This window comes from Herpailurus yagouaroundi, unplaced genomic scaffold, assembly GCF_014898765.1.
Source record: "Herpailurus yagouaroundi ecotype Mexico unplaced genomic scaffold, PumYag 185, whole genome shotgun sequence".
In the NCBI taxonomy this organism is placed as follows: domain Eukaryota; kingdom Metazoa; phylum Chordata; class Mammalia; order Carnivora; family Felidae; genus Herpailurus; species Herpailurus yagouaroundi.
The window spans coordinates 27,125,720-27,150,851 of record NW_024412416.1 but is presented as its reverse complement, the minus strand read 5'-3'; the positions used below and the strand labels follow the sequence as shown (position 1 = coordinate 27,150,851).

Here is a 25,132-nt window from a genome sequence, read left to right as displayed (position 1 = left end):
GGGTTATTTAGGCAGGTGTAGGTGGAATCTAAGTGATCAGCAGGACGCGCGGTGAGCCCAGAGTCCTCCTATGCCGCCATCTTTGATCTCGACCCAAAACAACAATTTAATGAAATCAAGAAAACAAGACACACACACACACAAAATTAGAATTTTAACAAAGAGATAGAAATTACTGAAAAGAACCAAACAGAAATTCTGGAGCTGAAGGATAAAATGAAATAAGTTAAAAAAAAAATAAAAAGAAAAAAAGCAATAGAAATCATCAACAGCAGACTTGAAAAAGAAAAAGAAAGAATCTGTAAAATAGAACAGGATTTTGAAATTATTCAGTTAGAAAAGAATAAAAGAAGAATAAAAAAGACTGAAGAAATCTATGTGATGTAGAGAATATTACTAATAGAAACAATTTGCCAGTTATCAGAGTCCCAAAGGGAAGACAGAGGCAAATGGAGATAACAAGCTAAATTAAATAGATAATGACTGAGAACTTTCCAAAGCTGGGGAAGATTTGGACATTCAAGATCATTAAGCTAATAGGTAACCCCAACATTTCAATCTAAAACAATCTTCTTCAAAATACATTATAATAAAACTGATTAAAATAAAAGACAAATACAGAACATTAAAAGAAAAAAATCTAATACAAGGGAGCCACCATGAAACTATCAGCGTATTTCTTAGAAACCTTGGAGGCCAGAGAGAGAGAGTGGAAGGATATATCCAAAGTACTTAAGGAAAAAAAAATCTGCCAACCAAGAATACTTTATCTTGCAAGTTGTCCTACAGAAATTAAGGCAAGATAAAGACTTTTACAGAAAAACAAAAGCTGAAGGAGTTCATCACCTTCAAAGAAATGCTGAAAGGATTTCAAGTTGAAAAAAAAGAAGATAATTAGTAACATAAAAAACAAAAATATACAACACATTGGTAAAGGTAAGTACATAGTCAGATTCAGAATACTCTAATACTAATATGGTAATCTATGGTAAATCTAATATGGTAAGGTGTTAACCACTTCAGTATAAAGGTTAAGGTAAAAACAAGTGTTAAACAATAATTATAGTTATAATAATTTCTTAATGGGTACAAGAAATAAGAGGCAAATTCTGACACAAAAATATAAAAGGAGGGAAACTATTAGCATTTTAAAAATGCAATAGAAGTTAGTGTAAAATAGATTGTTATGATTATAAGATATTTTATTTAAGCCTCATGGTAACCATAAGGAAAAAAGCTACAGTAGATATACAAAAAATAAAGAGAAGGGAATGAAACATACCACAATGGGAAGTCATCAATTCAAAAAGGAAGACAGCAAGAGAGAGAGAAAGGAATAAGGGATATATAAAACAGTCAGAAACAATTAATAAGATGGCATAAGTAAGTCCATACTTATCAATAATTATCTTAAATGTAAGAATAAATTCTCCAATTAAAAGATGTAGAGTGGCTGAATAGATTAAAAAGAAGATCCAACTGTATGCTGCCTATAGAAGACTTCAGCTTTAAAGACACACATAGGCTCAAAGTGAAGGGAGAGAAAAAGATATTCCATGCAAGTGGAAACTAAAAAATTGCAAGATTAGATGTACTTATATCAGACACAATAGACTTTAAGTCGAAAGTTGTAACAAGAGTCTTTTTTTTTGTTAAATAAAATTCTAATATTTTTTTCAATATATGCAATTTATTGTCAAATTGGTTTCCATACAACACCGAGTGCTCATCCCCAAAGGTGCCCTCCAAAATACCCATCACCCACCCTCCCCCCGCCCCCCCCCCCCCGCCGCCCCCCGGGTGGGGGGAGGTTTTAAGAGTCTCTTATGCTTTGGCTCTCTCCCACTCTACCTTCTTTTTTTTTTTTTTTCCTTCCCCTCCCCCATGGGTTCTGTTAAGTTTCTCAGGATCCACATAAGAGTGAAAACATATGGTATCTGTCTTTCTCGTAACAAGAGTCAAAGAAGGTCATTATGTAACGTCAAAGGAGTCAATTAATCAAGAGGATGTCATAATTGTAAATATAAAAACACCCAACATTGAAGCACCCAAATATAATAAGCAATTACTAACCAAATAAGACAGAAACAGACAACAGTACATAGTAGGGGGCTTCAATACCCCACTTGCAACAATGAGGAGATAATTCAGATGGAGACTCAATAAGGAATGTTGGATTTCAACTATATCTAAGATGAAATGGACCTAACAGACATATTCAGGACATTCCATCCAACAGCAGCAGCGATACACATTCTTTTGAAGTGCATGGAGAACATTTTCCAAGACAGATCATATATTAGGTCACAAAGCAAGTCTTAACAAATTTAAAAAGATCAAAATCATACCAACTTTTTTTTTTTTTTACAATAGTATGAAACTACAAATCAGCAATAGGAAAAAAAAAAACATGGGACAATTTGCAAACATGTGAGAATTAAACACCATGTTTCTGAACAACCAGTGAGTCAAAGAAGAAATCAAATAGAAATAAAAACAATTTTTGAAACAAATAAAAATGAAAATGTAACATACCAAAACCCATAGGACATAGTGAAGCCAGTTCTAAGATGGAATTTTATAGTGACAAATGTCTATGTTAAGAAAAAGGAAAGATCTCAAATAACCAAATTAACTTTTACATCTCAAAGAACTGAGAAAAGAAGATCAAACAGCCCAGAGTTATCAGGAGGAAGAAAATAACAAAGATAAGTTCATGTAAATGAAATAGAGACCAGAAAGACAATAGAAAATCTGTGAAACTAAGCTATTTGTTTAAAAATAAAGCAAATTGACAAATCTTTAGCTAGACTAAGAAAAGAAAAAGAAAAAAAAAGAGATGCCCCAGATAAATAAAATTAGAAATGAAACACCTGAGATTGTAACTGATACTACATTAATACAAAGCATTAAGAGACTAATGTGAACAATTATATTCCAACAAACTGGATAAGCTAGAAGAAATTGATAAATTTCTAGAAACATACCTTCCAAGATTGAACCATGAAGAAAGAAAAAATCTGAAAAGACCAATAATGAGTAAGGAGAATGGATCAGCAATGAAAAAATCTCTCAACAAAGAAAATTATTGAATGGCTTCCATGGTGAATTCGATCAAACATTTACAAATGAATTAACACTAATCCTTGTGAAACCCTTCCACAAAAATGAAGAGAAAGGAATACTCCTAAACTAATTTTAGAAAACCAGCATTACTATGATTTCAAAGCTGGATAAGGACACTACAAGAAACCTACAGGCTTCTATTCCCAATGTGTATAGATGCAAATATTATCAACAAAATAATAGCACCAAATTCAACACACATTGAAATGATAATATACCATGATCAAGTACGATTCATGCCTGAGATGGAAGGATGTTTCAACACATGCAAATCAATAAATGTGATACACCACATTACTAGAATAAAAGATAAAAATCACAATCATCTGAATAGATGCAGAAAGAGCATTTGACAAAATGCAACATCTTTTCATAATAAAAATTCTCAAAAATTTAGTTGTCAAAGGAATGGAGCTCAACATAAAAAAGGCCACACATAACAAGGAAAAGTTAACATTACACCCAATAGTAAAAGGTTGAAAGCTTTCCTCTAAGATTAGAAACAAAACATATGTGTCCACTCCCACCATTTCTATTCAATATAGTGGGAAGTCTTAGCCAGGGCAGTTAGGCAAGAAAAAGAAATAAAAAGCTTCCAAATTGTAAAGAAAGAAGTAATATTGTCTGCTTGCAATGTAATATAATCTTAGATATAGAAAATCTAAAGAATCCACCAAAAAAAAAAAAACTATCAAAGCTAATAAATTAATTCAGTTAAGTTGCAGCATATAAAATCAACACTCAAGAATGAGTTACATTTATATATACTAACAATAAAATATTCAAAGAAGAAATAAAGAAAATAATCTCAGTTATAATAGCATCAAAGACAATAAAACACTTATAAATAAATTTAAGCCAAGGAGTACACTAAAAACGATGAGATAGTGATGGAAGAAATTGAAGACACAAATATATGTAAATAAATATATTAGGTGTTCATGGATTGGAGCAATTAGTATATCCAAAGCCATCTATAGCTTCAATGCCATTCCTATCAAAATGTCAATGGCATTTTTCACAGAAATAAAGGAAAATCCTAACATTCACAGAGAGCCACAAAAGACCCTCAACAGCCAAATCAATCCTGAGGAAGAACAAAGGTGGAGGAATCACACTTCTTGATTTTAAACTATATTACAAAGCTATAGTAATCAAAACAGTAGAGTACTGGCATAAAAATACATACATAGATAAATGGAACGGAATTGAGAACCCAGAAATAAATGTCTACATATATGGTCAACTAATACTTGACAAAGTCAAAAATATTCAGTAGGAGAAATTATCTTTTCAATAAATGAGAAAACAGGATAATCACATGCAAAATACTAAAATTGATCCCCTATCTTATACCATTCACAAAAGTTAACTCAAAGTGGTTCAAAACTTCATTGCCAGTGTCTTAGAATGTAAAACTCCTAGAAGAAAATATAGTGGAAAAATTCCTTAACATTAGTCTTGGCAAAAATTATTTTGGATATAATACCAAAGCACAAGCAACGAAAGCAAAATTAAACAGATGGACTATATCAAACTAAAAATCTTTTGCATAGAAAAGAAATAATCAACGAAAGGAAAAGACAACCAATGGAATGGAAGAAAATATTTGCAAACCCTATATATGATAACAGGTTAATATCCAAAATATACAAGGAACCCATGCAATGCAACCGAAAAATTTGATTAAAAATGTGCTGAGAACCAAAATAGATACTTTTCCAAAGAAGGTATACAAATGGCATACAGATACATGAAAAGATGTTCAATATCCCTAATGTCAGGGAAATGCAAATCAAAACCATAATAAGATATCACCCTATACTTTTAGAATAGCTAATATCAAGATGGCAAGAAATAAGTACTGAAGAAGATGTGGAAGATAGAGAACTCTTGTGCACTGTTGGTAGGAATATAGGTTGGTGAAGCCACTTGGAAAATAGTATAGAGGATCCTCAAAAAATTAAAAAGAGAAATGCTATTTAATTTAGCAATCCCACTTCTGGGTATATATTCAAAGGTATCTCAAAGAGATATCTGTAATCCCATGTTCACTACAACATTATTTATGACAGAGAAGGTATGGAAACAACATAAGTATTTATCTACAGATAATGGATAAAAGAAGAAGTGGTATATATATGCAAAGTTGAATATTTTCCAGTCATGAGAAAGAAGGAAATTCTGCCATTTGCAATGAAACACATGATGGACTTTGAAGGCATTATGCTGGATGAAATAAGTAAGACATCGAAGAAAAATACTTTATGATCTCATTTATAAGTGGAATATAAAAATGTCAAACTCATAGAAACAGAGAGTAGAATTGTGGTTGCCAGCGGCAGGGGTGGGGAGGATGGGAGAAATGGGGGGATGTTGATCAAAAGTTACAAATTTACAGTTATAGGAATAACATATTCTAGGGATCTAATATACAACATAGTGACTATGGTTACCCTACTGTATTATATACGTGAAAGTTGATAAGAGAGTAAATCTTTAAGGTTCTTATGGCAAAAAAGGAAATTATGTAAGATGACAGAGGTGTTAACTAATCCTATTGTGGTAGTCATTTTGTAATAAATATATATATATGTATGTGTGTGTATGTATCAAATCAACATGTACGCTTAAAATGTACAACAATGTTGGCATGCTGGGTGGCTCAGTCGGTTAAGGGTCTGACTTTGGCTCAGGTCATGATCTCACGGCTCATGAGTTGCAGCCCTGCGTCAGGCTCTGTCCTGACAGTTCAGAGTCTGGAACCTGCTTCAGATTCTGTGTCTTTCTCTCTCTGCCCCTCCCCCCTCAGAAGAAATAAACGTTAAAAAATTAAATGTACAACAATGTTATATGTCAATAATATTTCAATAAAACTGGGAAAACGAGAGAAAAATAATGCAATAGCATTGATTACTAGAAGAAAAATCTTCAATTTTAGTATTCTTCTTCAAACATAGCAAGGCTAGTCTTGGGTATTTGTGTTTCTGTATAAATTATACAACCAGTTAAAAAACTTCCTCAACAAACACTTTTGGTGTTTTGATTGGAATAAACCAATAAATCAATGTACCTTCACTTATTTAGTTCAGTGCGGCTACCAGGAAGTAGAGCTCTTACAAAACAAAGTTTTATCACTCATAAAGTGTTACTCATTCCAAATTGAATATCCTGCAATAAGGTATTAAATTTCTTCCATAAAGCCTTGGCATGCCTAGTGTTTAATTGTTGATATATATTTCTGTTGTTATGAACAATGACATAAATATAAGTTATATTTCTACTTAAATTATATTTTATAACTCTATTTTGCTGGCATTCAGAAATTAAATTTTTCACAAGGATCTTATATCCAACTACCTTTAAAATCTTATTAATTTGAATAATTTCTATGGACTCTGTCTTTTGGGTTTTCTATGTAGAATAATTTAACTTTATGCTTTCAAGTACCTCTACTAATACATTGAATGAACAGAAGGAGCCATCTTGAGCATAGTTTTGTTTTAATTTAGCCTTTCTTTCTCTTTCATTATAACGTAAAAAAAATATTTCCAGTGCAGTTAGCATACAGTGTTATATTATTTCCAGTTGTACAATATAGTGATTCAACAATTCCATATATTATTCAGTGCTCAAAAGATAAGTGTACTCTTAACTTTTTCACTTCTTTCACCCATCCCCTCCCCCATTTCCCCTCTAGTAACCATCAGTTTATTCTCTACAGTTAAGAGTCTGTTTCTTGGTGTGTCTGTGTTATTTTTTTTCTCCTTTGTTCTTTGATTTGTTTCTTAAATTCCACATACACATATGAGTGAAATCATAGGCTATTAGTTTTTCTCTGATGGGATTATTTTGCTTAGCATTATACCTTTAGATGCATCCATGTTGTTGCAAGTGGTAAGATTTAATACTTTTAAAAGTGTATATATATATATATATATATATATATAGTGTATATATATATACCACGTTATATATTATATATCATATATATCACATTATATTATATATTACATTATATATTACATTATATATATTACTATATATATTACATTACATTATATTATATATGCCACATATATTATATATTAATATTATATATATTATATATGTGGCATATATACATACAAATACCACATGCCATATATATATATATATATATATATATATACACACACCACATGTTCTATATATATTCACCTATCAATGGAAAATTGAGATATTTCATATTTTGACTATTATAAATAATGCAACAAACATAGGAGTGCATATACCCCTTCAAGTTAGTGTTTTTGTATTTTGGGGGTAAATACCCAGTAGTGTGATTACTGGATTGTGGGGCAGTTCCATTTTTTAAATTTTTTGAAGAACCTCCATACTGTCTTCCACAGTGCCTGCACCAGTTTACATTCTCAGCAATAGTGCAAGCGCATTCCTTTTTCTCCAAGTCTCCTAGCACTTGTTTCTTGAGATTTTACTTTAACCATTTCCACAGGTGTGAAGTGATATATTATTGTGACTTTTATTTGTGTTTCCTTGATGGTGAGTGATGTTGAGCATCTTTTCATGTGTCTGTTGCCCATCTGAGTGTTTTCTTTGGAGAAATCTCTGTTTGTATAAAATTCCCGTTTAATTGGATTATTTGTGGGGTTTTTGGTGTTGAGTTTTATGTAAGTTCTTGATATATTTTGGATACTAACCCTTTATCAGATATATAATTTGAAAATATCTTCTCCAATTAAGTAGGTTGTCTTTAGTTTTGTAGGTTGTTTCCTTTGCTATGCAGAAGCTTTTTCTGTTAGTGTAGTGCCAAGTAGTTAATTTTTGCTTTTGTTTCTCTTGCCTCAGGAGACATATCTAGAAAAAAGTTGTTACATCCTATGTCAGAAAAATTACTGTCTAAGCTCTCTTCAAGTTTTATTCTGGTTTCAGGTCTCACATGTAGGTTCTTAATCAATTTTGAGTTTATATTTTGTGTATGGTATAAGAAAGTGGTCCAGTTTCATTGTTTTGCATGTAAGCTGTCCAGTTTTCCCAACAAAATTTGTTGAAGAGACTGTCTTTCTCCCGTTGCATATTATTGTCTTCTTTGTCAAAGATTAAATGACCATTTAATATAGGTTTTTCTCTGGACTTTTGTTCTGTTCCCTTGATCCATGTGTCTATTTTTGTGCCAGTACCATACTGTTTTGATTACTACAGCTTTGTAATATAACTTGAAGAAGTGTGAAATTGTGATGCCTCCAGCTTTGCTTTTTTAATTTTTTTTTTTATTTTCCCACAAGATTGCTTTGGCTATTCAGTGTCCTTTGTGGTTCCATACACATTTCAGTATTCTTTGTTCTAGTTCTATGAAATATCTTGTTGGTATTTTGACAGGGATGGGTTTTCATTAAATCTGTAGAGAGCTTTGGGTAGTGTGGATATTTTAACAATATTTGTTCTTCCAATCCATGAACATGAATGTCTTTCCATTTCTTTCTGTTGCCTTCAATTTCTTCCATCAATGTTTTACAGTTTTTAGAGTACAAGCCTTTATTTCTTTGGTTAAGTATATTCTTACGTATTTTAGTAATTTTGGTGCCGGGAAATGGGATTTGTTTTCTTAATTCCTCTTTCTGGTACTCCATCTTGGTTTATAAAAATGCAGTGGATTTCTGTCATTGCTTTTGTATCCTGTGACCTTAACCAAACTCATTTATGAGTTCTAGTAGATTCTTGGTGGAGTCTTTTATATATAGACTTGGTGGAGGCTTTCTATATGTAGAATCATGTCATTTACAAAATAGGGAAAGTTTGACTTCTTTCTTACCAATTTGGATGCTTTTATTCCTTTCTCTTGTCTGATTTCTGTGGCTAGGACTTCCAATACTATGTTGAATCAAAATAGTGAGAATGACATTCTTGTAGTCTTCCTGACATTAGAGGAAAAGCCCTCAGCTTTTCCCAATTGAGTATGATGTGGCTGTGGGGTTTTCATATAAGGTCTTTATTGGGTTGAGGTTTGTTCCCTCTAAACATACTTTCTTGTTTTTTTTTTTTATCATGAATAAATGTACTTTGTCAAATGCTTTTTCTGCATCTATTGAAGTGATCTTATGGTGTTTATCCTTTCTCTTATTGATGTGATGTGTCATGTTGATTGATTTGTGAATATTGAACCTCCCTACCACCCTGCATCCCAGAAACAAATCCCACTTTATTGTGGTGAATTTTTTTTAAATGGATTGGGTTTTCTAATAATTTGTTGAGGATTTTGCCTTTATGTTGTTCATCAGAAATTTTGGCCTGCAGTTCTTTTGTAGTGTCTTTATCTGGTTTTGGCATTAGGTAATACTGGCCTAAGAATTTAAGTTTTCCTTCTTTTTCTGTTTTTTGAAAAAGTTTGAGAAGAATAGGTATTAACTCTTCTTTAAATGTTCGGTCGAATTTGCCTATGAATACATCTGATCCCAGTCTTTTGTTTATTAGGAGTTTTTAAATTACTGATTCAATTTCATTGCTGGTAATTGGTCTGTTCATATTTTCTATTTCTTCCTGGTTCAATATGTTTCTAAAAACATATTCATTTTTTCCCTAGGTTGTCCAGCTTGTTGTCATATAATTTTTCATAATATTTTCTGCCGATCATTTGTATTTCTATGGTATCAGTTATTATTTCTCCTCTTTCCTGTGATTTTGTTTCTTTGAGACCTCTCTCTCTTTCTCTCTCTTTTTTTTTTTATGAGCCTGGCTAAAGGTTTTTCAATTGTATTGATTTTTTCAAGGAAAAAGTTAATGGTTTCATTGATCTGTTTTATTGGTTTTGTTTTTTATTTAGTTTCTATTTCATTTATTTCTGCTCTAACCTTTTGGGTTTTTTCTTCTTTTGTAGATCCTTTAGGGGTAAGGTTAGGTTGTTTATTTGAGATTTTTCTTGCTTCTTCATGTAGCCCTATATTGCTATAAAATTTCCTCTTAGAACTGCTTTTGGTGCATTCCAAAGATTTGGGACCATTGTGTTTTCATTTCCATTTCTCTCCAGGTAATTTTAATTTATTTTTTGAGTTCTTGGTTGACCCATTCATTATTTAGTAACATGTTATTTAACCTCCATGTATTTGTGTTTTTCCAGATTTTTTTTGTGGTTGACTTCTAGTTTCAAAGCATTGTGGTCAGAAAAGATGCAGGGTATAAATTTGATATTTTTGAATTTGTCAAGACTTGTTGTGTAGTCTGATATGTGATGCATTATGGAAAATGTTCCATGAACATTGAAAGGAATGTGCATGTTTTAGGATGGAGCGTTCTGAATAGATCTATTAAATTTATCTGGACCAGGGTGTCATTCAAAGCATTTGTTTCCTTGCTGGTTTTATGTTTGGATGATCTGTCCACTGGTGTAAGTGGAGTTTTAAAGTATCCAACTATTATTGTGTTACTATTGCTTAGTTCCTTTATGTTTGCTATTAAGTGTTTTATGTATTTGGGTTTTTCCATGTTGGGTGCATAAATATTTACAATGGCCATATCTTCTTATTGGGTTGTTCTATTTATTATTATATAGTGTCCTTCTTTGTCTCTCATTACTGGCTTTTTTTTTTTTTTTAGTCTTGCTACCCTGACTTTTTTGACATCCATTTGCATGACAAATTATTCTCCACTTTCAATCTGCAACTGTCTTTAGGTCTGAAGTGTGTCTCTTGTAGGCAGCATACAGATTGATTTTGATTTTGTTTTAATATGAAATTTATTGTCAACTTTATTTCCATACAACACACAGTGCTCATCCCAAAGGGTGCCCTCCTCAATACTCATCACCCACCCTCCCTTCCCTCCCACCCCCCATCAAACCTCAGTTTGTTCTCAGTTTTTAAGAGTCTCTTATGCTTTGGCTCTCTGCCTTTCTAAACTCTTTTTTTTTTTCTTCTTCCCTTCTCCCATGGGCTTCTGTTAAGTTTCTCAGGATCCACATAAGAGTGAAAACATATGGTATCTGTCTTTCGCTCTATGACTTACTTCACTTAGCATAACTCTCTCCAGTTCCATCCACGTTGCTACAAAAGGCCATATTTCTTTCTTTCTCATTGCCATGTAGCATTCCATTGTGTATATAAACCACAATTTCTTTATGCATTCATCAGTTGATGGACATTTAGGCTCTTTCCATAATTTGGCTATTGTTGAAAGTGCTGCTGTAAACATTGGGGTAAAGTGCCCCTGCATCAGCACTCCTGTATCCCTTGGGTAAATTCCTAGCAGTGCTATTGCAGGTAGATCCATTTTTAGTTTTTTGAGGAACCTCCACACTGTTTTACAGAGTGGCTGCACCAGTTTGCATTCCCACCTACAGTGCAAGAGGATTCCCATTTCTCCACATCCTCTCCAACATCTATAGTTTCCTGATTTGTTCATTTTAGCCACTCTGACTGGCGTAAGGTGATATCTGAGTGTGGCTTTGATTTATATTTCCCTAATGAGGAGCGACGTTGAGCATCTTTTCATGTGCCTGTTGGCCATCTGGACGTCTTCTTTAGACAAGTGTCTATTCATGTTTTCTGTCCATTTCTTCACTGGGTTATTTGTTTTTCTGGTGTGGAGTTTGGTGAGCTCTTTATAGATTTTGGATACTAGCCCTTTGTCCAATATGTCATTTGCAAATATCTTTTCCCATTCCGTTGGTTGCCTTTTAGTTTTGTTGATTATTTCCTTTGCAGTGCAGAAGCTTTTTATCTTCATGAGGTCCCAATAGTTCATTTTTGCTTTTAATTCCCTTGCCTTTGGAGCTGTGTCATGTAAGAAATTGCTGTGGGTGAGGTTAGAGAGGTTTTTTCCTGCTTTCTCCTCTAGGGTTTTGATGGTTTCCTGTCTCACATTCAGGTCCTTTATCCATTTTGAGTGTGTTTTTGTGAATGGTTTAAGAAAGTTGTTTACTTTCATCCTTCTACATGTTGCTGTACAGTTCTCCCAGCACCATTTGTTAAAGATGGTCTTTTTCCATTGGATATTATTTCCTGCTGTGTCAAAGATTAGTTGGCCATACTTTTGTGGGTCTAGTTCTGGGGTTTCTATTCTATTCCATTGGTTTATTTGTCTTTTTTTTTTTTTGTGCCAATACCATACTGTCTTGATGATTACGGCCTTGTAATAGAGGCTAAAGTCTGGGATTGTGATGCCTCCTGCTTTGATCTTCTTCTTCAAAATTTCATTGGCTATTCGGGGCCTCTTGTGGTTCCATAGAAATTTTAGGATTGCTTGTTCTAGCTTCGAGAAGAATGCTGGTGTAATTCTGATTGGGATTGCATTGAATATGTAGATAGCTTTGGGTAGTAATGATATTTTAACAATATTTATTCTTCCAATCCATGAGCACAGAATGTTTTTCCATTTGTTTACATCTTCTTCAATTTCCTTCATAAACTTTCTATACTTTTCAGCATATAGATCTTTCACATATTTGGTTAGATTTATTCCTAGGTATTTTATGCTTCTTGGTGCAATTGTGAATGGGATCAGTTTCTTTATTTGTCTTTCTGTTGCTTCATTATTAGTGTATAAGAATGCAACTGATTTCTGTACTTTGGTTTTGTATCCTGTGACTTTGCTGAATTCATGTATCAGTTCTAGCAGACTTTTGGTGGAGTCTATGGGATTTTCCGTGTATAGTATCATGTCATCTGCAAAAAGTGAAAGCTTAACTTTCTCTTTGGCAATTTTGATGCCTTTGATTTACTTTTGTTGTCTAATTGCTGATGCTAGAACTTCCAACACTATGTTAAACAACAGTGGTGAGAGTGGACATCCCTGTCGTGTTCCTAATCTCAGGGGGAAAGCTCTCACTTTTTCCCCATTGAGGATGATATTAGATGTGGGCTTTTCATAATGGCTTTTATGATGTTTAAGTATGTTCCTTCTATCCTGGCTTTCTCGAGGGTTTTTATTAAGAAAGGATGCTGAATTTTGTCAAATGCTTTTTCTGCATCAATTGACAGGATCATATGGTTCTTATCTTTACTTCTATTAATGTGATGTATCACATCGATTGATTTGTGAATGTTGAACCAGCCCTGCAGTCCAGGAATGAGTCCCACTTGATCATGGTGAATAATTCTTTTCATATGCTGTTGAATTCAATTTGCTAGTATCATAGTGAGAATTTTTGCATCCATATTCATCAGGGATATTGGCCTGTAGTTCTCTTTTTTTACTGGGTCTCTGTCTGGTTTAGGAATCAAACTAATGCTGGCTTCACAGAAAGAATCTGGAAGTTTTCCTTCTCTTTCTATTTTTTGTAATAGCTTGAGAAGGATAAGTATTATGTCTGCTTTAAATGTCTGGTAGAATTCCCCTGGGAAGCCATCTGGTCCTGGACTCTTATTTGTTGGGAGATTTTTTATAACTCATTCAATTTCTTCGCTGGTTATGGGTCTGTTCAAGCTTTCTATTTCCTCCTGATTGAGTTTTGGAAGTGTGTGAGTGCTTAGGAATTTGTCCATTTCTTCCAGTTGTCCAGTTTGTTGGCATATAGCTTTTCATAGTATTCCTGATTTCTTGCATTTCTGAGGGACTGGTTGTAATAATTCCATTTTCATTCATGATTGTATCTATTTGGGTCCTCTCCCTTTTCTTTTTGGGAAGTCTGGCTAGAGGTTTATCAATTTTGTTTATTTTTTCATAAAAACAACTCTTGGTTTCATTGATGTGCTCTACAGATTTTTTAGATTCTATATTGTTTATTTCTGCTCTGATCTTTATTATTTCTCTTCTTCTGCTGGCTTTGGGGTGTCTTTGCTGTTCTGCTTCTATTTCCTTTAGGTGTGCTGTTACATTTTGTATTTGGGATTTTTCTTGTTTGTTGAGATAGGTCTGGATTGCAATGTCTTTTCCTTTCAGGACTGCCTTCGCTGCATCCCAAAGCATTTGGATTGTTGTATTTTCATTTTCATTTATTTCCATATATTTCTTAATTTCTTCTCTAATTGCCTGGTTGAGCCATTCATTCTTTGGTAGGGTGTTCTTTAACCTCCATGCTTTTGGAGGTTTTCCAAACTTTTGGTTGGAATTCAAGCTTCATAGCATTGTGTTCTGAAACTGTGCATGATATGATCTCAATTCCCTTATACTTATGAAGGGCTGTTTTGAGACCCAGTCAGCATGTGATCTATCTTGGAGAATGTTCCATGTGCACTCGAGAAGAAAGTATATTCTGTTCCTTTGGGATGCAGAGTTCTAAATATATCTCTCAAGTCCATCTGATGCAATGTATCATTCAGGGCCTTTGTTTCATTATTGATCCTGTGTCTAGATGATCTATCCATTGCTAAAGTAGAGTATTAAAGTCCTCTGCAATTACCACATTCTTATCAATAAGGTTGCTTATGTTTGTGAGTAATTGTTTTATATATTTGGGGGCTCTCGTATTTTGCACATAGACATTTATAATTGTTAGCTCTTCCTGATGGATAGACCCTGTAATTATGATATAATGCTCTTCTTCATCTCTTGTTACAGCTTTTAATTTACAGTCTAGTTTTTCTGATATAAGTGTGGCTACTCCAGCTCTCTTTTGACTTCCAATAGCATGATAGATACTTCTCCATCCCCTCACTTTCAATCTGAAGGTGTCCTCAGGTCTAAAATGAGTCTCTTGTACACAGCAAATAGATGGGTCTTGTTTTTTTATCCATTCTGATACCCGATGTCTTTTGGTTGGCGCATTTAGTCCATTTACATTCAGTGTTATAGAAAGATATGGGTTTAGAGTCATTGTGATGTCTCTAGGCTTCATGCTTGTAGCTATGTCTCTGGTACTTTGTCTCACAGGATCCTCATTAGGATCTCTTGTAGGGCTGGTTTCATGGTGATGAATTCCTTAAGTTTTTGTTTGTTTGGGAAGACCTTTATCTCTCCTTCCATTCTAAATGACAGATTTGCTGGATAAAGGATTCTCGCGTGCATATTTTTTCTGTTTAGCACAATGAAGATCTCGTGCCATTCCTTTCTTGCCTGCCAAGTTTAAGTAGAAAGATCTGTAACTAGTCTTATTGGTCTCACTCTATATGTTAGATCATGTTTATCCCTAGCTGCTTTTACAATTTTCTCTTTATCCTTGTAATTTGCCAGTTTCTCTATGATATGCCATGCAGAAGATTGATTCAAGTTACGTCTGAAGGGAGTTCTCTGTGCCTCTTGGATTTCAGTGCCTTCTTCCTTCCCCAGATCAGGGAAGTTCTCAGCTATGATTTCTTCAAGTACACCTTCAGCATCTGTCTCTCTCTCTTCCTCCCCGGAATCCCTATTATACATATATTATTGTGTTTCATCACATCATTTAGTTCTCTAATTCTCCCCTCATACTCCTGGATTTTTTTAATCTTTTTCTCAGCTTCCTTTTTTCTATAATTTTATCTTCTAATTCACTTATTCTCTCATCTGCCTCTTCAATCTGAGCTGTGGTCATCTCCATTTTATTTTGTGTCTCATTTATAGCATATTTTAGCTCCTCCTGACTGTTTCTGATCCCCTTGATCTCTGTAGCAATAGGTTCTCTGCTGTCCTGTATACTTTTTTCAAGCCCAGTCATTAATTTTATGACTATTGTTCTAAACTCTTGTTCTGTTATATTGCTTAAATCATTTTTGATCAGTTCGTTAGCTGTCGCTACTTCCTGGTGTTCCTTTTGAGAATTATTCTGTTTTGTCATTTTGTATAGTCCCTGGAGTGGCGTGGAACTGCATTGCTCTTCCCCTGTGCTGTCTGGAGTTACTTGTTCTGGTGGGTGGGACCGCAGTCACACCTGATGTCTGCCCCCAGCCCACCGCTGCGGCCACAGTCAGACTGGTGTGTACCTTATCTTCCCCTCTCCCAGGGGAAGGACTCACTGTGGAGTGGTGTGGCCCCTATCTGGGCTACTTGCACAGTGCCAGGCTTGTAGTGCTGCTTCTTCTGGATCTGGTGTAGTAGCCAGGGTGGATCCGCAAGGTGCACAGGGGCAGGAGGGGCAGGCTCAGCTCTCTTTGCCTTCAGTGGTCTGCTGCAGGAGGGCCCCTGTGACACCAGGAAGGAGGCAGACCTGTCCTCTTCTGTGTGACTCTTGTCTACACTTGGCTCCAGAGAGTCCATTCTTCTAGGCTTCTGGTGATTTTCTGGGTTATTTAGGCAGATGTGGGTGGAATCTAAGTGATCAGCAGGATGTGGTGAGCCCAGCGTCTTCATACACTGCCATCTTGCCTGAGATCCAAGCTGGAATTCTGATTTTGATTTTTTTAAAATCTATTTTGTCACCCTATTTCTTTTTTTAAATTTTTAATAAATTTATTTATTTATTTATTTATTTATTTATTTATTTATTTATTGAGACAGAATGCAAGTGGGTTAGGGGAAGAGAGAGAGGGAGACACAGAATCCAAAGTCGGTTCCAGGCTCTGAGCTGTCAGCACCGAGCCTAATGCGGATCTTGAACTCATGAGCTGTGAGATCATGAACTGAGCCAAAGTTGGACACTCAACCCACTGAGCCACCCATGCGCCCCTGTCACTCTATTTCTTTTGATGGGAGCATTGGAGCATTTGCATTCAAATTAATTTTATATGTGTGAATTTATTTCCTTTTGTTAAGTGTTTTGTAGTTGTTTTTGTAGTTTTTTTTCTGGTCCTTTCTTCTCTTGCTCTTTTTCACCTTTTGCTGGCTTTCTTTAGTGATATATTTGGATTCCTTTCTCTTTATTTATTCCATATTTAGTACTGGTTTTTGATTTGTGGTTACCATTAGGTTTGCATATGCCATAGTCTGCATATAGCAGTCTATATTAAGTTTGTGGTCCCTTAAATTTGAACACATTCTTCACTCCTCTTCCTCACATTTTAGTTATATGGTATCATATTTATCATAGTTTTATCTTGTAAATTTCTGGACTGATTTTTACAGATATACTTACTTTTACTGCTTTGGTGTTTTCTTACTTTACGAAGACTTACTATATGGGTCTTTCCACTCAAAGAGTTCCCTTTAACATTTCTTGTAAGGATGGTTTAGTGGTAATGAACTCCTTTAGCTTTTGTTTGTCTGAGAAAATATTTCTCCTATTCTAAATGATAGCCTTCCTGGATAGAGTATTTTTGACTACAGAGTTTTCCCATTCAGCATTTTGAATACATCATGCCATTCTCTTCTGGCCTGCAAAGATTCTGTTGAAAAATCTGCCGATAGGCTTATGGGGTCTCTCTTGTATGTAACTGTATTTTTTTTTCTTGCTGCTTTAAAAATTCTGTCTTATTACTACTTTCTTCCATTTTGATTACTATGTATCTTAGTGTGGATCTCCTTTGGTTGATTTTGTTAAGGGATTTCTGCCACCTGGATAGGAGGACTATCTGTTTCCTTCTGCAGATCAGGAAAGTTTTCAGCTATTATTACTTCAAATAAATTTTCTGCTCTCTTTTCTCTATCTTTTTCTGGGATCCCTATAATGAAAATATTATTGCACTTGATGGAGTCACTGAGTTCCTTAAATCTATCTCATTTACCTGCTCAGCTTCTTCCTTTCCATTACTCTGTCTTCCAGGTTGATAATTTGTTCCTCTGCTTCCTCTAGCCTGCTATCTATTCCATCTAATGGCCTTTTTATTTTATTTATTGTTGTCTTCATCTCTGATTGGTTCTTTTTTATCTTTTTGTTACGATGTTCTCTACTCTTTTCTCCTCCATTCTTTTCTCAAGTCCAGTGGATATCTTTGTGATCGTTACTTTAAATTTTCTATCCAGAATATTACTTCTCTCCATATTATGTCTCTTGCTACAATTTTGTCTTTTTCTTTGGGGGCACAGTCTTCTGTCTCCTCATTTTGTCTACCTCTGTGTCTGTTTATTTGTGTTAGGAGAGTCAGCTACATTTTCTGCTCTTGAAAGTAATGGTATTATGATGAAGAGATCCTGTAGTGCCCTGCAGTTCAGTGTTCCCTGTTCACCAGAACCTAGTGCTTTAGGGGGTGTCTTCTATGTGTGTGCTGTGTGCCTTGCTATTGTGTCCTGGACACTTTTTCCTTCAGTAAAGTATCTGCAGAGGCTCTCTTTGCATGTTGTAGGCAGTGTTTTGTCCCAAGCCTGGATGCAGCATGTAGTTTTAGGTGTGAGCACTGGTCTGCTTAGGCAATGAGGCCTCCTTCTTCTACTGCTTCCAGGACAGGACCAACCTGGGAAGCCACAAAATGCACATGGGCTGTGTGTGCAATTTTAACGATGTGCTTTTGGGCATCTGTCAGCACCACTGGGACTGAGACCCTGCAAAATGTGCATTGGGGAAGAGGTGTTGGCAAGGTTTGTGCTAATCTTCTAGGAGAGGGGACTTGAGGTGACAGGACAAGGGCAAAAGTGACTGCTGAGGGCAGATATGCTAAAACACTGGGGTGGTGTGGGGCAAATCTTGGTATAAACAAGTTAGGTAGTGAATATTGGTGCCCTGCTCTTTTCCTTGGGTGGCTATGTGTTTAAGCTGTGGGGTCAGGGAGACAGATGGTACCTTCCAGCTCCTTTTTCTCCCTAGAGAAGTCCCTTAGTGAACCCTGTCCCTCGGGGTCATTCTTTGAGATTAGTAAATAACTCTTCCTCTTATATGTCTCAGGTGTTTTTTTCAAATTGTTGCTTCTACACTGTATCTCCACAAGTTGTTTGTCATGCTGTTACTTTAAGGGTAGAGACTCAGCTTCCTGTCAATACCCCCACCTCTGCTTGTCCAGAACTAAACATGCTGATTTTTAAAATTCCAGTTTTAATTCCCACTAGTTGTAAGACCTCATGAAATTCAGCCCCTCTTGCTTCCAAAGCCAAATGTTATGGAATTCATCTTCTCTATGGGGGATCCTGGTGTGATAGTATGTTTCTTTTCCCTCTCCATGCCTGAGGCTCCCTCTTCCCCATGGACAGCCATGGTTCATTAAACTCTTCACATTGTTTCCACCCTTCCTATCCTCTTTGACATGGGCTCTTCTCTACCTTTAGCTGTGGAGTTTGTTCTGCCAGTCTTTAGGTCATTTTCTGGGTTATTTATGTTTATGTGAATGTTATCTAATTGTATCACTGGGATTAGGTGAGTTTAGGGTCCTCTTACTCTACCATCTTCCCAGCCTCTCCTCTGTTTCTTTATAACTTTATTAATATATCTCATGTCTTGTTTTCCTGGGACCTAGTCTTCAGATTTATGTATTCCTTGATGTCAGGATTTTTCTCTAATAATATTTTTAAATATTTTACTTTATTTGCTTTGTTCTTTTCCATTTCTCAGGAACATTAATTATGTGTTTGTGAACACTGTTTGATTTACATACTTATTATGTTATTCTTACTAACTATTCCCTCTTGGGTGTACACCTCAGTATTTCTAAACCTGTTGTTCATGTTCCTGAAAGTGTTTTTTGGCAAATTGGCTTTTATTATTTCTACTTTTAATGTGGCTTTCACCTTTTATCATCTTATTTCTTCTTCTGTTTTATTCCCCCTACCTCTCCCACACTTTATATTTCCTCTCTGGTTTTATTATATTTTTCTATATTTCTTTTATTTCCTTTTGGCTATTTCAATTTTGAGTTCAACACCCTTCACCCCCCAATTACTCTAAGATCTTAGAGAAATATTTAGTATTTGTTTATTTGATTAGCATTTATTTGGATTCTTAGGATAGCTATGCATCACTTGAATTTGTACTTTTTTATGTTTTGTTTTGTTCTCTGGTATCTTTGCACAGGTCTTATTTATACGTCTAACCTGATGTTGATTGGAGATACTTTTTTGAGGTTCAGCCCTACTAGAAGAACAATGCCAGCTGAGGTCAACTTAGCCTAAGTGATTGTCTAAAGATATTTCTAAAGTTCTCAACTTCCTACTTTCCTCCTCAGCTTTGTCTTTGAGCAGTATCTTATCAATCTTGTTTGTGAGTGTCTCTTCCTCTCTGCAACCTCCTTTTATGAGCATGTCAATGGCTCAGCCCTGAGATATTCCTTCTATGTTTTTTTTTATAGGATATCGTCTAATTTAAGAAGTTTAAATAGTACAAATATACCACACAATATTGGCCATTTTCTGGAAGTATAGTCACATATATTCTAACATCATCTCAATATGTCCACACAAATGTCTAAAAGGCATTTCAAACTCAAAGTTCCCATGACTCTTGCTTCTCTTGTTTCTTACTCTGGACTAAGCAGTTCTACCTGCAGTATAACCATCTCAGCAAGTATGAACTCTGCCCTTCTAGTTGATCAGACCTGAAACTGCACAGCCATTTTTGATTCATCTCTTCCTATCACACTATATGGTCAGCCCATTAAAACACACACACACACACACACACACACACACACACACACAAATACACTCAGATTCCAACCACATTATTACCATCTCCTATGTATAGTCATGTCTACCTGATTATTATAATAGTTGCCCAACTTGCCTATCTGTAGACTGTTCTCTATTCAGCAGCCAATATAATTCTTTTAAAATAGAGGGGAGATCAAGCCTTGGCCAAGCTCATCCAGCAACTTCCTGTTTCATTCAGATAACCCCCCAAGATCTTAAGTTGGACTACAAAGTCCTCCATGTTTGAGCTTCCTCTCCATTACTGACCCCAATTACTGCTACACTGGCTCTTATGCTATCCCTCAAATGTCCAAAATTTTCCTCCTCTGGTCTTGCATTTCAAATTCCCAAACCACTCACCCAACAGATCTTTGCATTTCTCATTTCCTCACTGCCTTCAGGTTTCCCCAAATAAGGTCCCATTAGAATCTTGACTACCCTATATAAAATAAGAATGTTTTGCCACAAACAGTGGAAATCCATTTTCTCCTCCTTGTTTTATTTCTTTCTATAGCATTTATCACCATCAAATATAAAATATCTGTATGTTTATTTGTTTACCCTCTAATCTCCCTGCTCCCTAGAATGCATGTTCCATGAGGGCACGTTGTCCATTTCTTCACTTTCTTAATTCCTGTAGACCCTTCATGAATGTTTGCTGAATAGTCAATTAATCTTTTCAGCATTGTGCTTCCACTGATTTTGCATTGAAAAAGATATCAATGGGGAATCTTAAAGGGTCTTTGCAAGACATAGGGCTAGGTATAGTGATTTAGTGTTTCCTTTTCCATGTTTAGTAGTGGTATGATCAATCTCTCTCTCTCTCCCTCTCTCTCTGTCTCTTTATCTCTTTCTCTTTACTGATATATCAAGTATCCATGGAACAGGGCCTGTCTCTATGATATCTTCTTCTGTGTCACTTCCTCTCATTCACAGGTTAGGATACATACATATATTTTCTTGCTCTAACTGTGTAGAGGGTTTAGAAGTGATGATACTTCCCTGTCCAGCAATTGGCTAACCCAGGACCTATTTCTTGATTTATAATACTATTCTCCAATAAAAAAAATCAAGATTACTTGGAGAAATTTCTGATTTTTTAGTGAGGGCAGAAAATAAACAAGGTGAGCTTGGAGCATCTGTAGTGCTCAAAGTAAAGATGTGATGAAGAAAACTAAATGATAGGGGGTATGTCAAAGGGCTTTTTAATGCTGGGGGCTGGAACAATTTGAGAAGAAAAATAAATAGAACTGTATTTGATTATAACCCAATGTAAAAAAAAAAATATCCGTGGGTCCATACCTATATAAATAAATGAACAAGTAAATAAGTGCTGAAGAAGGGGCAAATCTGCCATGAAAATTATTAAAATCATTTTTGTACATACTGTAACTTCAAGGAAGTAAAGCATAACTTTTTGCCTGATAAGTAGGTGCTGTGCTTAATAACTTGTTTTTTAAAGGTCTATAAAAAAGTGTGAACTGGAAGTAACTACAGTGAGGATATCTGGCACATTCTATCTTATCACCAGTGATAAGTAATGTTCATAGCACTTACCTTAATGTGATGTGTTAAGAATGGTATCTTCTCTCTATGGTCTTTCTTCCCAAACACTTAAGTCTAATATAATCATGAAAAAAAAAAAAACAATAAAAAACAAAAAACAAAAAACACCTGAGAAAGCTAAATTGAGAGACATATTACAAAATGCCTGACTAGTACTCTCAAAACTGTCAAGTTTACTAAAAACAAAGAATGTCTGGGAAAATTTCACAGCCCAGAAAGGCTAAGGAGATGTGATGATTAAATTTAACAAAGTATCCTGGATGAGATCCTTGAAGAGAAAAGATATGAAAAAAAATGAAATCTTATTGGGTTTATTTAATAATAATAATATATATCAATATTGCTTTTTTTTTACTTATGTACTACAGAAATGAAAGCAATATTAACAGAGGGTATGGAGGGTACAGGGACTCTTTACATTGCCCTTGGAAATTTTATGTAAATTTAAAATTAGTTTTAAAAAAGTTTATTTAAATTATTAAGATAGCATAAATTAGAGATAAGCAATCAAGTATATGTTAACTGGATTGAGATAAACATTTTTATAATTTATCCAGTCATGAAAAGCAGACTTAGTGTAGTGGAGGTATATAGTTTGTCTACTCATTATTTCCTATGGAAACCTGCCCTCTCCCATTTCACTTAGTCCAGATAAGGTTGTCAATCATTGTCTCTGGCCCTCCTTAGTAATAATTATGTAATCTACTCCTGACCAATTGGGGAATTTATTCCTTTGTTTGTTGTGATTGCAAACTAATACCTTTTATTGAAGCTATCAAAGATGTAAGGTTTCAGGGCAAATGACTAATCTGAAATCTTTGGAGAGGCATTAGTAGGCATTTGCTTATTTAAGTATTGCTTACTTGAGCTAAATACACCAAACACTATACAATCATTTAAGACTATCAAGCCAGAAGTGTTTACCAAATTATTAAATACTAAATACTATGGGGCAGCATGAAAATGTAAAGCCTGTGAGGACCACAGAGATAAGGGTTTTTCATCTTCTTGCAGTTTTTTATGCAAGAACTTCACCAGAGTTCCAAAAGGAAGATCAAGGCGAATCCTGAGAAAGTCTCTCCAGTGGTGCAACTTGTGGGAGGACAACAGTCCCCACTGCCCAAATTCTACCCACACATATTGCTGTGTTCCTTGTGAAATAAATACTTTATTATGCAGGAAGAGAGCAGCAAGTACTATTGCATTAGGGAACTGTTGGAAACCTATTACATCTGTGAGAAGGGAACTGGAAAATAGCTCTTCACTTGCTAGGCTCAGCATTACATCTGGAGGGCCACAGAAACACTTATGAAGTTCACACCCGAAGAACTAGATTCACAAATTCTGCCTAAGATTGGATTTTAGTCAAAATACCAGATAACACCCACCATCCCCTGTTGCAACCACCAACACATTAACAAGCATTGAATAAAAACAATAGTGTAATCCAGGTGGAAAAACTGTAACAGACAGATGATCTCTTGGCAGATTGAAAGGAAAGACCTGAATCCAAGTCACAAGTCACAAAGTTAAACAGGGAGAAAACTTTAAACACAGTTCGACTTCCTACCAGATAAGCAAAAACCTTCACCCTCACACTAAAGGCCTAGGAGAATGAAAGTCACGCTCATCTCTAAGCATACAAAACATTTATGTCAGTGTCTACTATTCTATACAACATATTCAGCTTTCAAATAGTTTCAAGGCATGCAATAAACTAAGACTAGCAGTCTGAACAGACAAAGCAATCATTAGAAAGAGAACCAGACATAAAAGAGGTGTTTAAAATAACCATTGAATATGTTAAAGGCTTTAATGAAGAAGGTAGACAACAAGCAAGCTGATAGGTGATTTCAATGGATTAGTGGAAACTATTAGGAAGGGATCTAATGGAAATTCAGAAAAACAAAACAAAACAAAACTTAGTAGGGGAGTTTAAGCATGCTTTTGATGATCAATTGACTTATCACAGCCAAAGGAAAGAACCAGTGAGCTTGACAACAGTTGAACAGAAATTATCCAATCTGAAACACACACAAAAAAAATAAGTTAAAAATCAGAACAAAGAAACCAAGAGCTGTGGGACAATAACACACTAACATTTGCCATTTGCTGACTCTATATTCAAGCCAGCAAAAACACATGGAATCTTCTAGTGCTTTACTCTAAATTCCCTTTTTGTAACTAGCTAGAAAAAAAACTCTTGTTTTTAACAGGCTCGTGGGATTAAGCAAGGCCCATCCAGATAATTTCCATATCTCAAGTTCAACTGTACCATATAAATAACATAACCTAATCATGGGAGCAAAATTCATCACACTCTGTGGAAGAATATACAGAGGGTAGAAAACTTTGGAAATCATCTTATAATTCTTCCTATACAAGTGAAAAAAATCTAATCATGTTTGTCTAGGAAAAAAGATAAGAAACAAATATCATGAATGAAAGAGGGGTTAATATTATTTTTTGATAAATGAATTAAGTGAACAATGCTATATTAATAATTCTACAACCTAGGTTAAATTAAAATATTCCTTGAGGGGTGCCTGGGTGGCTCAGTCAGTTAAGCGGCCAACTTTGGCTCAGGTCATGATCTTGCGGTCCGTGAGTTCGAGCCCCGCGTCTGGCTCTGTGCTGACAGCTCAGAGCCTGGAGCCTGTTTCAGATTCTGTGTCTCCCTCTCCCTGACCCTCCCCCATTCATGCTTTGTCTCTCTCTGTCTCAAAAATAAATAAACGTTAAAAAAAATTTTTAAAAATATTCCTTGAAAGACATAAACTACCAAAACTCATTCAAAAAGAAATAACCTTTATAAACCTATATCTATTAAACTCTAAATACACAACTCTTTTTTTTAATTTTATTTATTTATTTTGAGAAAGAAAAAGAAAGTGTGTGTGCACACATGTAGGAGTGAGTGGAGGAGGGGCAGAGAGACAGGGAGAGAGAGAATCTTAAACAGGCTCTGCAATGTCAGTGTAGAGCCTGACATGGAGCTTGAACTCAAGAACCATGAGATCATGACTTGAGCTGAAATCGAGTCAGACACTTAATTGACTGAATCACCCAGGGGCCCCTAAATACACAACTGTAATCAGATAACTTTGCT

General features: G+C 35.1%; 1 protein-coding gene across 4 annotated transcripts in view; it reads right to left on the bottom strand.

The window, feature by feature from the left end:
- The window catches only part of GABRG3 (gamma-aminobutyric acid type A receptor subunit gamma3), a 717,311-nt gene that overhangs the window by 31,784 nt on the left and 660,395 nt on the right, over window positions 1–25,132 (bottom strand). The window contains exon 7 of one of the 4 annotated variants that reach the window (XM_040493889.1): window positions 22,329–24,047. The exons of the other annotated variants lie outside the window; for them this stretch is intronic. Coding sequence (XP_040349823.1) covers window positions 23,959–24,047 — 89 coding nt within the window. The 3' untranslated portion in view covers window positions 22,329–23,958. Of the gene's footprint in view, window positions 1–22,328; window positions 24,048–25,132 lie in introns of those variants that run through there. 4 annotated transcript variants of the gene reach the window in all.